Source organism: Myotis davidii, unplaced genomic scaffold, assembly GCF_000327345.1.
Source record: "Myotis davidii unplaced genomic scaffold, ASM32734v1 scaffold494, whole genome shotgun sequence".
NCBI lineage: Eukaryota > Metazoa > Chordata > Mammalia > Chiroptera > Vespertilionidae > Myotis > Myotis davidii.
This window is the reverse complement of record NW_006285480.1, coordinates 348,628-362,521: the sequence shown is the minus strand read 5'-3', so window position 1 is coordinate 362,521 and position 13,894 is coordinate 348,628. Positions and strand designations below refer to the sequence as shown.

Here is a 13,894-nt window from a genome sequence, read left to right as displayed (position 1 = left end):
CGGGGAACGTTGGAGTCCTCCATCACTGAAGCAAGCAAGCCTCATGTTAGTTTCAAGCTGCATGGCTGCCGGCCGCCATCTTGGCTGGCAGTTAATTTGCATATCTCGCTGATTAGCCAATGGGAAGGGTAGCGGTTGTACACCAATTACCATGTTTCTCTTTTATTAGATAGGATAAGGATGGAATAGTCATGATGTTAGATGAAGGGGGACGTTAAGAATGTGATTATTTCTACTTTCCATTAAATTCAGCACTTTATCATCTAATTCAGTATTTTAATGATGATCTACGCAGGGGTGGGAACGTTGGCCTGCAGGCCATATAAGGCCTGTGATATCATTCGGTTTGGCCCTGCCAAGGCATCAGGGGTGAGTTAATTAAATGTTTGACCAAATATAGCAGGCTAATTTTTAAGTTGATAATTTTGTGTAGCCCACAAATGATGTTATAACTATCCAAATGGCCCTTGGCAGAAAAAAGGTTCCCCACCCCTGATCTACAGGGTGGAACTGGGGAAGGTAGAGAACATTATTGGTGCCCTCTGCTCCCCGAGTGAACTGCAAATTGCATCTATTCTATTATCCATAACTGCAGTCAAAGGTAATGGGAAAGGTTAAGGAATTTGCTTTGCACCTTTGTAAGAGATTTTTTAAAAAAAATAAAGGCTGCATATTTTCTGAAAGGTGTATCTTTCCCCCGAGTGACACAAAGCTACATGCCACCACAGGATCAATGTCACAGACAATGATGGTGAGAATCGGAAACTGGCCTGCTGCCTGGAGTGATGGTGGTCCTCCACTTTGGAGCACTCTTTCTTTGTTGTTGTTGTTTTTTCTCTGAAAACTTACAAAAATTAACCGATTACCCAAATGAAAATATTTATGAATAACTAAGCTCCTTGGGAAATATACATTTACATAGGCTTTTTAAAAAAGTGATTCAGTAAGTTTTTGGTACAATGAAGGGTACAATGAAGAATAATTCATTCTATCTATATCCCATCACTAATTTGGATTAAAATATTTAAAGTATTTAAGATTCAGCAAAAAATATTTAAGTTAAAATTTAAAAGACCCAATTAAGGTCAGAAAAGAATATCAAAACCCTTCTCCCTGGAAATATAGCACAAAATGTAGGGAATATGGTCCATGACATAGGTTGCAGATTTTTGAAATTGCCTATATTTTATAAATTTTATAGCTTTTTCTTTAATCATAAACTTCTAATTAAGTAGCTATTAAAATAATCCATTGTGCAAAATAATTTTTCTAAAAATCCTCACACTTCAATGACACCCTCTTGCAGGACAGAAGGTACATTTAGAGATTAGCCATGATGCACACTAATATTTGAGAATGAAATTGTAGATACTGATGTTCATATTAGAACGTGCTGAGCAAGTTATAAATAACTATGAAAGGCCTGCATGTGCTGTCCACATCAGTGTCTTATACTGGGTCTCCAGAATGGTGACTTCTTGCCAAAAACCACACACCTCCTAGAACTCAGTGGCCTGCTAGTTCCCATTCCAGGTCCTTCCGAATTGGTCTTCTCCCTCTTCCTTTCCTCTCCTCTTCTCCCTTCCTTTTGTCCTCCTCTTCTCCTCTCCTCCTCCTCCTTCTCCCCTATTCTCCTTTTAATTATTTGGGACATGCCAAAAATATAAATTATACCTCAATGATCACATCTAGACCCACCATTCAGTTCACAAATTAAGCTATTATAGTTATAATTGAAGCCCCTGTAGCTTTTCACTTCCTAAAAGTAGCCACCATATATATATATATACACACACACATATACATATCTCCCAGGATATCTTACTATATATTTATATCTATCTGAAAGGGATGTTTCATGAATAGGCCTCTGATGTATTATATTTCATCAATTGATGTATTATATTTCATCAATTTAATATGAGTCTATAGTCAATAAATGGATTCCATTACTGGATAATGGGTTGTAGTCCACAGTTGGGACTACTAGCCCTCATGAACACTGCTCTCTACGGGTCTTCCTACTCATGAAATATTTTCGGCCAGAAGAAGCAAACAGAATGGCTGGTGAAAGGTTAAAGTCACACTTGAATTCCTGAGCAGGATTAGTCTTAGGAAAAGGGGGAAGCTATGTATGACTCAGCTCATAGTTGCCAGAGAAGGCTATGCCCTTCGAATACAGTGTGGGGCAAGGGTAGGTTTATAATTGTTTGTATGGAAAACAATACAGCACAAGAATTCATAAATAATAATTCAAGAAAAACTCTGTGTTTCATTTACTCACAACTGTAAACCTATTTTTGCCCCACCCTATGTATGATCTTATCTGCACCTTGCTTTGGTGCTCACATTGAACCATCAGAGAGAGACTCATTCATTCTTGAAAAGTTAGAAGATTTCAAGATTACTAATGCAAACTCTATGCTTTTTTGCAGAAATTTTGTTCTTAGGGATTAGTTAACCCCCACCTGAGAGCATGGTAAGGATGTGGAGGGAGTGGAAGTGGTAGAAGGCATGTGCATCAGAATGAAGAAAACTGGAGGTGAAGGGTGCCCAGGACAAAATTTTACTCTCATAATTTGGCCTACAGAATGCAATCTATTTTTCAGAACCAAAAACATTGAAAGAACTGAGATAACTGAGATAAACAAAAGAAAAATGGACTGTGAAAGTCTGGGTTCAAATTTCAGATGAACTTTTAAGATGAAGGAGCATTCATTTCACTATGTATCGTTTTAATATTGAGTGTTAGGCATTTAAAGGTCTAACCTTCTGATTTGAAGATCGAAGTTAATGCTCACGTTTGTTTTCTCAAGACGTAGAACTGCAAATCGGAGGCCCAGAGAATACTAAATTAAAAAAACACACAAACACACACACACACAAATACAACACACTACGTTATTACATGGGAGGAACCTTATACACAACATAAAATATTTTACAGTTATCCTGCAAAACACCACTCTGGATTACCGTTCCTTTTTCTGTTTTTATCCTGGATGGCTGAGAGCTGAAAGAAAGTCATGCAATTGAGACAGACAGTAGGGCCCAGACAATGCCAGTCCTTATACATTTTGGTTTCCTCTCTTCACTTAGCCCCATACCAACTCTTCTCCTGACACCTTGTTGTGTGCCAAATTAAAAAGAACCTAAATATACGAGGTGAGTGATTTAGTAAACTGTGGTTCTATTTTATGATGGACATTTATGTAGTCTTTGAAATCATGGCTATGAAGCCTATGCAACAATGTGGAAAATGCTTATGACGTTATGATGGTCAATAAATAAAAAATATTACAATGTTGTAGGTGCAATGTGCTTCAGCTATGGTTTTAAACGTCTATCAGTGGAAAAGTTATTGTATAGGAGTGAGAATGTATTGTAAGAAAATATACCAAACAATATATTATGCTATGTTAAAGTTATAAATGTGTAATTTATTTTTTCCACCTTTATTTTCAAAAGTTTTAAAACTCTTTTATTATTTTTATAATTTGAAAACAGATTTTTAAACTTGGATAAAAATAAGTCCAGTGATAATATAAATGAGGTAAAAACAATAGATAAGACATATAGTGATAATAGTGCCTCTCCCGTGTACTATACTAACCCTAACATGCATTGTTTCATGAAATCACAGCAACCAGTCCATGAGGTAGGGACTGTGATTGTTGACATTTTGCAATCAAGTAGCAATCTGAGGAGTAGAGTGTTTAAGTGACTTGCTCCAGATACAGAGCAAATAAACTGCAGAGTTGGAATTGAAATCCCTCCAAGCTGACTCCAGAATCTGTCTCCACTACACTACACTATGAGAATCAAATCTGTAATTAAAAACTCAGGTTAATATGATGCAGTAATAAGATGAACTAATAATACATTGTCAATTTTATCACAAATCACCATTTTACTAGCCCTTACTGAATGTGCTACAAGCCAGGTACTGCCCTAGTGTAAAGCTACTAGTGGTTATATCACATCATTGCATGGCTCCAAACATTCCTGCAATAGTTATTCTCCCACTTCTATGTGCCTTGCCTGAGGCATCACAGCTGATAAATGGCAGTTGGGATTTAAACCCAAGTATGTCTAATTATTAAGCCTACGCATCCTAATGTCCCAACCATGCTGAATACCTTTATTATTCCAAGTGTGCAATTTTCTGTCAGACCTCTGCGCCTTTGCAACATGCTCTTCTTTCTTTGGAAACCTTGTAAGCCTTTCCCTGCTTTCTCTACTTGGAGAACTCCTGCTCATGTTTCAAAACTCAGGATGAGAGATGCCTACTGTAATACATCCTCTGATCCCATAGGCCTGATCAGGCAGAAATTTTCTTTTTATTTCCTCTCTCTCTATCTTTGCTGCTCTGTTATCACTCAACCTATGATATCGCTAATTTTGAGTTTTTAATTGAATGGAGGTTGTATATTTTCATCTTGATATTGTCAGATTCTAGCTTAGTCAGGCATCTACAAGGGATGGCAATAAAACTGGTTATCTATAATAATAAAAGTGTAATATGCAAATTGACCGAATGGCCAAACAGTAGAATGACCATCTGGATAACCTTCTGGATAAAACTGGGGCCGCGAGGGTGGCCGAGGCAGCTGGGGCTGTGAAGGCCTACTCTTGCGCGTATTTCATGCATTGGGCCTCTAGTTTCTCACAAAAAAAGAATGATGAGAAAGAGCGGGCCATTGTTTGTACACTTCCAGGGATGGGGATCTTACTATATTGTGATGAAGTCTACCTAATGTTGGTCTTCATTATAGAACAATTCAGTGTGGGGTGAAGATAAAAGGTGTGACAAATTCATACTAGAAAAGATACACATGTTCTTAAGTGGAATCTAAAACCAGATCTCTGGGCATTGATTCTAAGGAGTCATTGTTGAACCACTATTTTCTTGTTTTCCTGTTTAAAAGATTTTGCAAATTTTTATGAATCTCATTGGTATGTAAATATTTTATATTACTGTAGCTATTCTATGAAAATGACATTACTACTTACAAATCAGAAGTAAGACTTCTGAATACTGCCGTGAATATTTTGTTAAATTAAAACATAAAGTTGCTTGAAAACTATTATGATGTTTTTTAATATTTAGGACTGCTTTTACCTTTGGAATTTTACTACAGCCCACAAGAGTCTTTTTTTTTTTTATGAAGGAATTTTGTCTTTATTTCGTAGTTAATTGGATAGAAACAAGAGAAAAACAGCAAAGTTCTGATAAAAGTAAAAAAACACTAAATTGGGAATCCTGAGACCTGAGTTTAAGACCTAACAGAGCAATTTTTCATCAGTGAGAGGCAAGTCTTTTACCTCCTTTATGCCAGAAGAGTCTCATGAATAAAACTGAAATCCTCCCTCCTTACATCATAGGGTTTTTATGAAGATTATTTAAAAAAATAAAGACTACAAGCTTTTATAGTATACACTTGGAGACAAATTTAAGATAATGTTATTTTGTACTTTAAGTTTTAATTGTTTTAACTTTATGTTTTGAAATAATTTCAGATTTACAAAAGAGTTGCAAAGGTAGAGACTTCCTGTATGCCCTTCAAACATCTTCCTCAAATGCTGAGGAAATACAATTGCTAAAGCCAAGAATTAATATGAATAAAATACCATTAACGAGAGTATTCTTTTTAAAGTACAAAATGAAGTAAATAAATCAAAGTGTTTTATAACAAAACAGAATACAATAAAATTGAATGTGCTTAAGGGCATTAAAAAGTGAGATAAGAAAGCTATTAGGTTTCTTCCACTATAGACCTCAGAGATAAATGAATAGAAACAATTTACTTCCTTGACTTCTAAAGATTACTTGCTGATAAAACGGATTGACATGGTTTCACATAAACACATTTGTGGTTAAGACCACACTGTCATTTTACCCTCCACTTTGAATGTCACTGGTGGTCAGTTTCTGTTCCATGATTATTCTTAGTTATTGATGAGTTTAGATGACTTCTGGTCTAGATTTAATACTTTTAATACTGATAAAAAGAAATTAGTGCCCAGTCATCTATTGATGTTAACACCATTGCCACCACGTCAATTCATTTCTCTTTGGCCTTAAGGAGAACTCTTCATATCAAATTAGGTGGTTGGATTGTGGTTGAAAATTAGTAAAAGGATTTATTAGCTTCTAGAGAAAAGGATTCTAAAGAAAAATGTTCTAATATCTCAGCTTAAATTTCCATTCTGTCTTTCATGGCCTCGTTTAAGTATCTCATCTGTTACCCATTAGTTTTCACCCAAGTACTCATTAGAATTTTGTAGACAGGCCTGGTTCAAATCGTGGGTCTGTCCTTCATTACCTGTGTGATTTGGGGCAATTCATTTGACTTCTCTTGAGTCTCAGTTTTCTCATCCATAACATAGGAGAAATACCTGACCCATAAAGTAGTTGGTTGTTGTGAAAATTAAATGAGACAATATTGAAAAACCACCCAGTAATGGGTTTATAACACAGAGGATCATCAATACATGGTAGCTTATAAAAGTTGATCTTTCATTTAAATATTTACTTGTTTTTAACCAAGAAGTGAGCTTACTAGTCTGTATAGCTTAGTACCTTTTTTAAAAGTACCCAGTATCAATGGTACAGTGTTTATTATAATATAAAGAAGCAAAAATATTTTTCTAGCACAATATCCTAAAGTATAAATTGGGAATAGGTATTTGTGGGGTTTTTTTCTTAAAAAACTTTTTTTAAATCCTCACCCGAGGATATGTTTTTCTAATTGATTTTAGAGAGAGAGGAAGGGAGAGGGAGAGAGAGAAAGAGCAATGTGAAAGAGAAACATCAATCGGTTGCCTCCCTTATGAACCCTGACCTGGGCTTCTGCCCTCCCCAGGAATCGAGTCTGTGACCCTTTGGTGTACAGGACGGCTCTCTAAATAACTGAGCCATACCAGCCAGGGTGGGAATAGGTATTTCTTGATAGAAACTTTCAAAGGCTCAAACACATGTGTGAAACTCTGGCTGAGATGTTTATTTACTGTATGCAGCACTTCTCAGTAGCTTTAAAATGCTACGTGCACCTGAGGATATGACATTCAGCAATGACCACAGAACTCTTCTTTAAAGGCTATCTCAAGGGATAAGGTCTCTTTGGAATATAATTTTGGAAGTTGTTCTAATACAAACCTATGAAATTATAAATTTTTTTTCAAACTATTCCATTGATCATCATAAACATCTAATTTAAAATAGGGGAATGTATATGTTTAGTTCAAGTAATATTTAATTATGTAGTATTTGCAGATTTCAGAATACGTTTCTGATTTATGACTTCAGAAAATAACTATTTCCACTGTGATATTTATTACAAGAAGTTCCTATGTAAACATGTAAACAGCAATTGCATTAAACGAATGTTTTGTCCACAAGTAACACTGAATGGGAAATCCCTAAATCTGGAAACAAAGGGAAAAAAGGAGGAGGAGGAGAAGCTGGTGAAGGAAGAGAAGAAAGAAAAAGAGGAGGAGGAGTGGTAAGGGCTGGGGGAGGGGGAAGAAAAGAGGAAATAAACCAACTCATTATTTCATGAGCATGTTACAGATCATTATTAACCCTTTCTTTTTCTTACTACATTTTTCTGTATTCTTCTTCAGGTAAAATATATTATTCTTCAAGAAGATACCAGTTCTTCAAGTAATACCTAGTAAAGCTGATTTAAAAGCTGAATTATTATAATATTTTAATATGAAAGTACTGTGAATGATATATGGGAGGTATATTAGAAATAAAATTTTAATCATCTTTGCTAAAATTTTTAACTGTTATTCTTAAATACTTATATTTATTTTTTAATTCAAGAAAAAGTTGTAGTAAATCCAAAGAAAAACAGTCAACAAAAAATCTGTAGTAAAAAAAAAAAGTATTTATAGACTTGTGACAAAAGATGTGTGAGTGGTGTTCAAAGAGAAAGCATACAAAAATATTCATCTTTGTTTTTAACCTTAGATTATCCACTCTGTTGGTTATAATGCTAAATCCCACTACCCTGGTCTGGTAATTTCCTGCCTAATTTGTTTTAATTGCTATGTACTAAATTGCTGAGTGCTAATTGGGGAGCTTTCCATTAGTTTCTTTTAAAATTCAATTAGACATAAATCAGTAAGTGCTTCTGGTTTTCTCTTACGTTTGTTCCAGCCACCATCGGGTTCCCAAGGTCACACACCACCATTCTGGTTACATTTTCCATCTTGTACTCACAGCTCAGTGGTCGGAATCCCTACAACAGGAAAGAACACCGAGGTGGAGTTCAGGGGCATATAAATCACATCCTGTCACAAACGCAACTCTGGGGGTGGGAAGCTCCTCTTGATTTCAAACACCTGTAGGGGCAGCTGTGCCCAAGAATTAATTTGTGACCAACTCAGAAGAAAAACTTGAGAAAAAAGATTGAAGTTTAATTTTAGAAAAAAAGTTTTTAGATTGGTAAACCCAACTATTGTGTTTCCTTGGCCCTCCTCCCCCTCAAAAGCTTCCTATAGTATTTATACAAATATTCTAGAAATTATTTTCACTGTTAACATTAAATTAGGGCCATGAAGATCACAGATAATTCAACACAGCTAATTTATTCTTACAAAAATGAAATGGCAATAATTTGTATACATGATCATATGACCCAATGACCATTTGCAGGAGAACTGCTTTGAACACAAATTTCTACACATCATGGTCCCATTTTGAGATTACACAATCAATCGTAGTTCAATCCTAAACATTTATGCTGGAAAGAGAACACTTATATGTTGACCCAGTGCTTCCTGTCTCCCTTCTTCCCCGTGCATCCTATTCTGATTAGAATGTACAAAAACTCAGGTTTGAAGAGATGCTTAGATCTATGTTGGAGAAGGTCTCAAGGTTACACCAGAGAAGAAGGGAAAGAAAAGAAGGTTTATCTTTGAACTCGTGCTGTCTGCTCTCAGCTCCACCTGTGTCCTCATGTTACTCCCAGCTGCCTAGAAATCCACAACTTATTCTCTACCCTGAGCCCTTACCATATTTCAAAACCCAATGTCCCGATGGCCCTGCTCTGCCATTGGTGATAGCGACCAACGTGTTCACCCATTATTCCATCAAACTTGGTAAGTGCTACTAATATATCACCTGTGAGAAAGAGGTGAAGGGATTAAGAAGTACAAATTGATAGTTACAAAATAGTCAAGGGGATGTAAAATACAGCATAGGTAATACAGTCAATAATATTGCATAACTAAGTATGGTGCCAGTTTAGGACTGGAAATATCAAAGGGGAATGCTATGTAAAGTATATGATTACCTAACCACGATACTGTACACCTGAAGCCAATACAAAATAATATTGAAAGTGAACTGTAAGTGGAAAATAAAAATTAAACTTCTAAAAGAACTCACAAAAAGCTGTAATCTTCATTCCCAAAGATAAGCTTACAAGATTAGGACAGTTACAAAGGAGCAATCTTTTGGAGATTTGTGCCCCATGAGTTCATGGAAGAGCATTCTGAATATGAGGACCATGTATCCTTTAGCTATATTGAAATTTCATGTAAAGAAGTAATGTGAATTTTCAAGTAAAAGTTTCAGAAACCATCCTCCATTCCATCTTTTCTACTTTATTGAGAAAAAACAAGATTTAAAACCAAAACAAAGAAAAGCCAAACAAACCCCAGATATCTAGATAAAGAATTCTGTAGGTAGATCATATGCTTTGAGAAAATAAGCATCAGGAGGAAGGGGGCTTTGTATCTGTCCTATTCCCAGTGCCTAGAGCAGTGTTTGGAGAGAAGGAGAGGGTGTTGGGAGATAACAGTGACAGTAGCTCACACTCTGCTAAGGAGAAGCCTTTGATGAAATAGACAAACACACAACTAACTATAAAGTACTTCTCCTTAATCACCCTGGTAATTCTCTTCCTATAGCATCCATTGAAAGTCTGTCCCAAGTCATGAGAAAGGAGTGAATCACTCATATTTGGAGGCTCTTTTAATACGTGCTCTTTCCAAATATAAATGAATGACATGTCAGTTTCTGATGGAGGTAAGAAACATATTTTCTTTTTTAAATTGAATTTATTGGAGTGACATTGGGTAATAAAATTATACAGGTTTGAGGGGTTCAATTCTATAATCATCATCTGTAAATTGTACTGTGTGTTCAACATCCCAAGTCAAGTCTCCTTTCATCACCATTTATCCTCCCTTTACCCTCTCCTACTTCCCCCACCACACTTTCCCTCACAAATCACCATACTGTCATTTGTGAGAACTGTTTCTTAATCCCTTCATTGAAACGTATTTTTTAAAAGCTGGTAATATTCTCTATCCTGAAAGTACCTTTAGCATCTTTCAACCTTAAGAATTCCTAACTAATTCAAGTCATACAGAGATGTTTTGTGTTGAGATTATTAACTCAGGCCTGAAAACAAAAAAGAAACACAGCAAAAGCTTTTAAAAATGCCCATGTATCCCCTGAATATAATTCAAGGATTCAGTTTCTATAGTAAATATTTTTATCTTATCTAAAGGTTAAAAGTTATATATACATTTTTCCAGCTTTCTAGAAATAGCTTTTCCACATCAATCAAAGTTATTTCTACTCCACAGGCCATCACTCTTTTTTTTAAACCTTTATTTCCTCTCTGAGTGAGAGAAACAATAATTGTTTTTCTAGATATTTCTAGATTATTTTCCTCCGCTGTTCCAGGAACACTCTTGTTCTAACCCATTTATAGCTCTAAGGGTATCATTCATGCATTTATTCATTCACTGAAAATATTTACTGTTATTTACTAGAAAGTTGCCCTCACTGAATTTTCAGTTATTACAAATGCAGTAAGTGATCACAAGCAATTGCAACAAGCAATGGAAACACAGTACAGTTTGCTAAGTTTATGGTAGGAGAAATTGGTAGTGATAGAGGAGGACATGCACATAGATTTAAGGAACCAGAAAAGGGAGCAGTGATTAAGCATGGGGCCTGGACTTAACAGCAGAGGTTTCAATCTTGGCTCCGCTACAGAATAGCCATGTAACTTTCTGCGTGTTACCCAATTTCTCCTTATCTACACAATGGAGGTGATGATAGCCTTGCCATTTCTCTATAAAGCCGTCATGAGAATTAAGTAAATGTATTTTGATCCATTTCCACACCAGACCAATAGCATACCATATTCATTTCAAAAGCCACACATTTATAATTTTTAAGTTTTTACTCCTCATTAAGACTATAATTGATAATGTTAAGCCCATTTGAATTGTAATAATGTGGGATTTATTAAAACTACAATAAATTTGGCTTTTTAACTAAGAATTATTGCACATTGGAGAAATCTAGACGAATATATATGAAAAAATTTTCACTAATGAAAATTTGGATATTCATAATCATCATAATAATTTGATTATAACCCACATAGGTTGATAAATACTTAACTAAAAATATTAAAGGTAGTTCTAGAACCAGAGAAAAATCATGCTATGACTTAAAGCATTATAAAAAAGAAAGAAAGAAAATATGCAGAGCTTAGAGCAGCGCCCAGCCCATAGCAATTGCAAAATAAATTTTAGCAGTCGCAGTCGTTAGTAAACTGAGGCCTAAAGAATGACTGGAAAGAAGTACCGTATTTGCCGGCGTATAAGACGATTTTTTGGCCCTGAAAAATATGCCTCCAAGTGGGGGGTCGTCTTATACGCGAAGTACGCTTCATATAAGCTGCCCATAGTGCTTTCTGTCCTGCTGGAATTGAGGGTGTGAGGTAAAGGGAAGATGCTGTTTACCGGTAATAAACTTGCACTGTTTTATGTATATGTTTGATTACATACAGCCTTGTGACAGTTTTCCTGCATGTCATAAGCATTTGAATATAAATTAAAATGTTAAAATCAAATCTGATATTGTTTTACCTTTTATTTGGTGTGTGGAAGGTGTGCGGAAGAGGGGGTAGTCTTATATGGCGAGTATATAACAAACTCTGTATTTTGAGTGGAAATGTTAGGGGGTCGTCTTATACGCCCAGTCGTCTTATACGCCGGCAAATACGGTAAGCCGGATAAAGGGGAGGAGGAAGTAGTCAGTGTGTCAGAGAGAAGGAACTGCAGGGACAAGCTTTCCGGTGAGAGCATGCAGGGCTATCACAGGAACGGAAAAGAAACTCTGTCCTGCTGGAATTGAGGGTGTGAGGTAAAGGGAAGATGTGGCCGAAGGGGTATATAATTTAGAGGGGACATAATTAAGGGCATTGTTAGTCATCTCAAGGATCTGGACTTTATCTTAAAGCAATGGGGAGCTAGTGAGGGTTTTAAGCAAAAGAATGACGTGGTCAGATTTGCATCATAGAAAGAGGGCTTCCTTTCAGGAGGCAGGGAGATGGGGACATGAGTTAGGAGACTGCTACAGTGCGCTCAGGGGAAAAAAATCATTCCAGTCTGCATGAAGGCAGTGACAGCGGCAGTTAGATAGAGGCTGTGGACCGGAGAGATTTCAGACCAACTCAGGCTTCAGAAATTAGGTGTATTCTGGTGCCACTCTCTGAGATAGGAAATGGAGGGGAAGAGGAGGGATGTGAGTGTGGAAGATGGAAAGTCTAGTTCTGGACACGCTGACTGTGGGGCAGGTGTGAGACAAAGGAGTGAAGTGGAGTACATGGGGAGCCTAGAATCGCCAAATTCCTAGAGATAGAAAGTTGAATGGCGGTTACAGGGCCTGGAAAGAGGGGGAATTCGAAGTTAGTGTTTGATGGATACAGAGTTTCAGCTTTGCAAAATGAGAGGAGTTCTATGGATGGATAGTAGTGATGGTTGTACAATGGTGTAAATGCACTTTATGTCACTGAACTGTACAGTTTCAAATGATAAATTTTATGTGACATAAAATATACTAATGCAATAATAGTAACAGATAAAGCATATAAGTGATTCCCAACCTTTTTTTGGCCATGCCCCACCTAAGCATCTCTAAAATCCTGATACCGCCCCCTGATGACATATAATTCTTATTATTCGAAAAGTGAACTATTCACATGGAGGAAACCCAAAAGGCCATTATCTTGGTCTAATCAAGCTTCCAAAGAACATGGCATCCATGAAAGAGAAAAATAAAAGAATGAAAGGACAGTTGAAGTACTGAGTAAGAAATCACTAAGAAATTGTTTAAAAATAATATGAGTGATATGAGGAAATAGCAAATAAAGTTTCAAAACATATAACAAAGAACTGAAATGCATAAATATGTCACAATATTTATTTATATACTGTATATGAGGTCCCTAGAACCATAAGAAATGCAAAAATTCACTTTTAATAACTCATTCTCAAATTTCTCCCCTTAAAAATCAAATTGCCCCCTGTAGGGTGCGTGCTACACATTGGGAACTACTGACATAGGTCTTTATTTCTAGAAAAATTTAGAAGGAAGGTCACCAAAAGGAAGGATAAAGGTTGGCTCAGTTAAGGTGTCCAGAGAAAGAGATGATCACCATCTACATTTTTAAAAATATGTTTTTGTTTATTTCAGAGAGGAAGGGAGAGGGAGAGAAAGAGACAGAAACATCAATGATGAGAGAGAATCAACTGGCTGCCTCCTGCGCTCCCCCTACTGGGGATCAAGCCTGCAACCTAGGCATGTGCCCTGACTAGAATCAAGCCTTGACTTCGTGGGTTGATGCTCAACCACTGAGCCACATGAGCCGGGCCACTGTCTACATTTTTTAAAAGATCAATGTTTTCAACAAAAGATAACAAAACTTACAATCAGATAATCCCAATACTTTCCTAATGAGAAAAAATTGTTTTAAAAATACTTGAACTTATTTTAAATTAAAAAAATACACAAATCTCAAACTGCTTAAAAACAAAGAAGAAATTAGAAGGTGACTTACTTATTAAAATTCAA

At 36.2% G+C, this 13,894-nt stretch overlaps 1 protein-coding gene across 1 annotated transcript in view; it reads right to left on the bottom strand.

The window, feature by feature from the left end:
- Nucleotides 1-13,894, bottom strand: part of ITGA8 (integrin subunit alpha 8) — a 201,994-nt gene that overhangs the window by 45,023 nt on the left and 143,077 nt on the right. The window contains exons 21-22 of the mRNA XM_006756159.2: nucleotides 8,157-8,249; nucleotides 2,770-2,849 (exon numbers count right to left, since the gene is read on the bottom strand). Coding sequence (XP_006756222.1) covers nucleotides 2,770-2,849; nucleotides 8,157-8,249 — 173 coding nt within the window. The remainder of the gene's footprint in view (nucleotides 1-2,769; nucleotides 2,850-8,156; nucleotides 8,250-13,894) is intronic.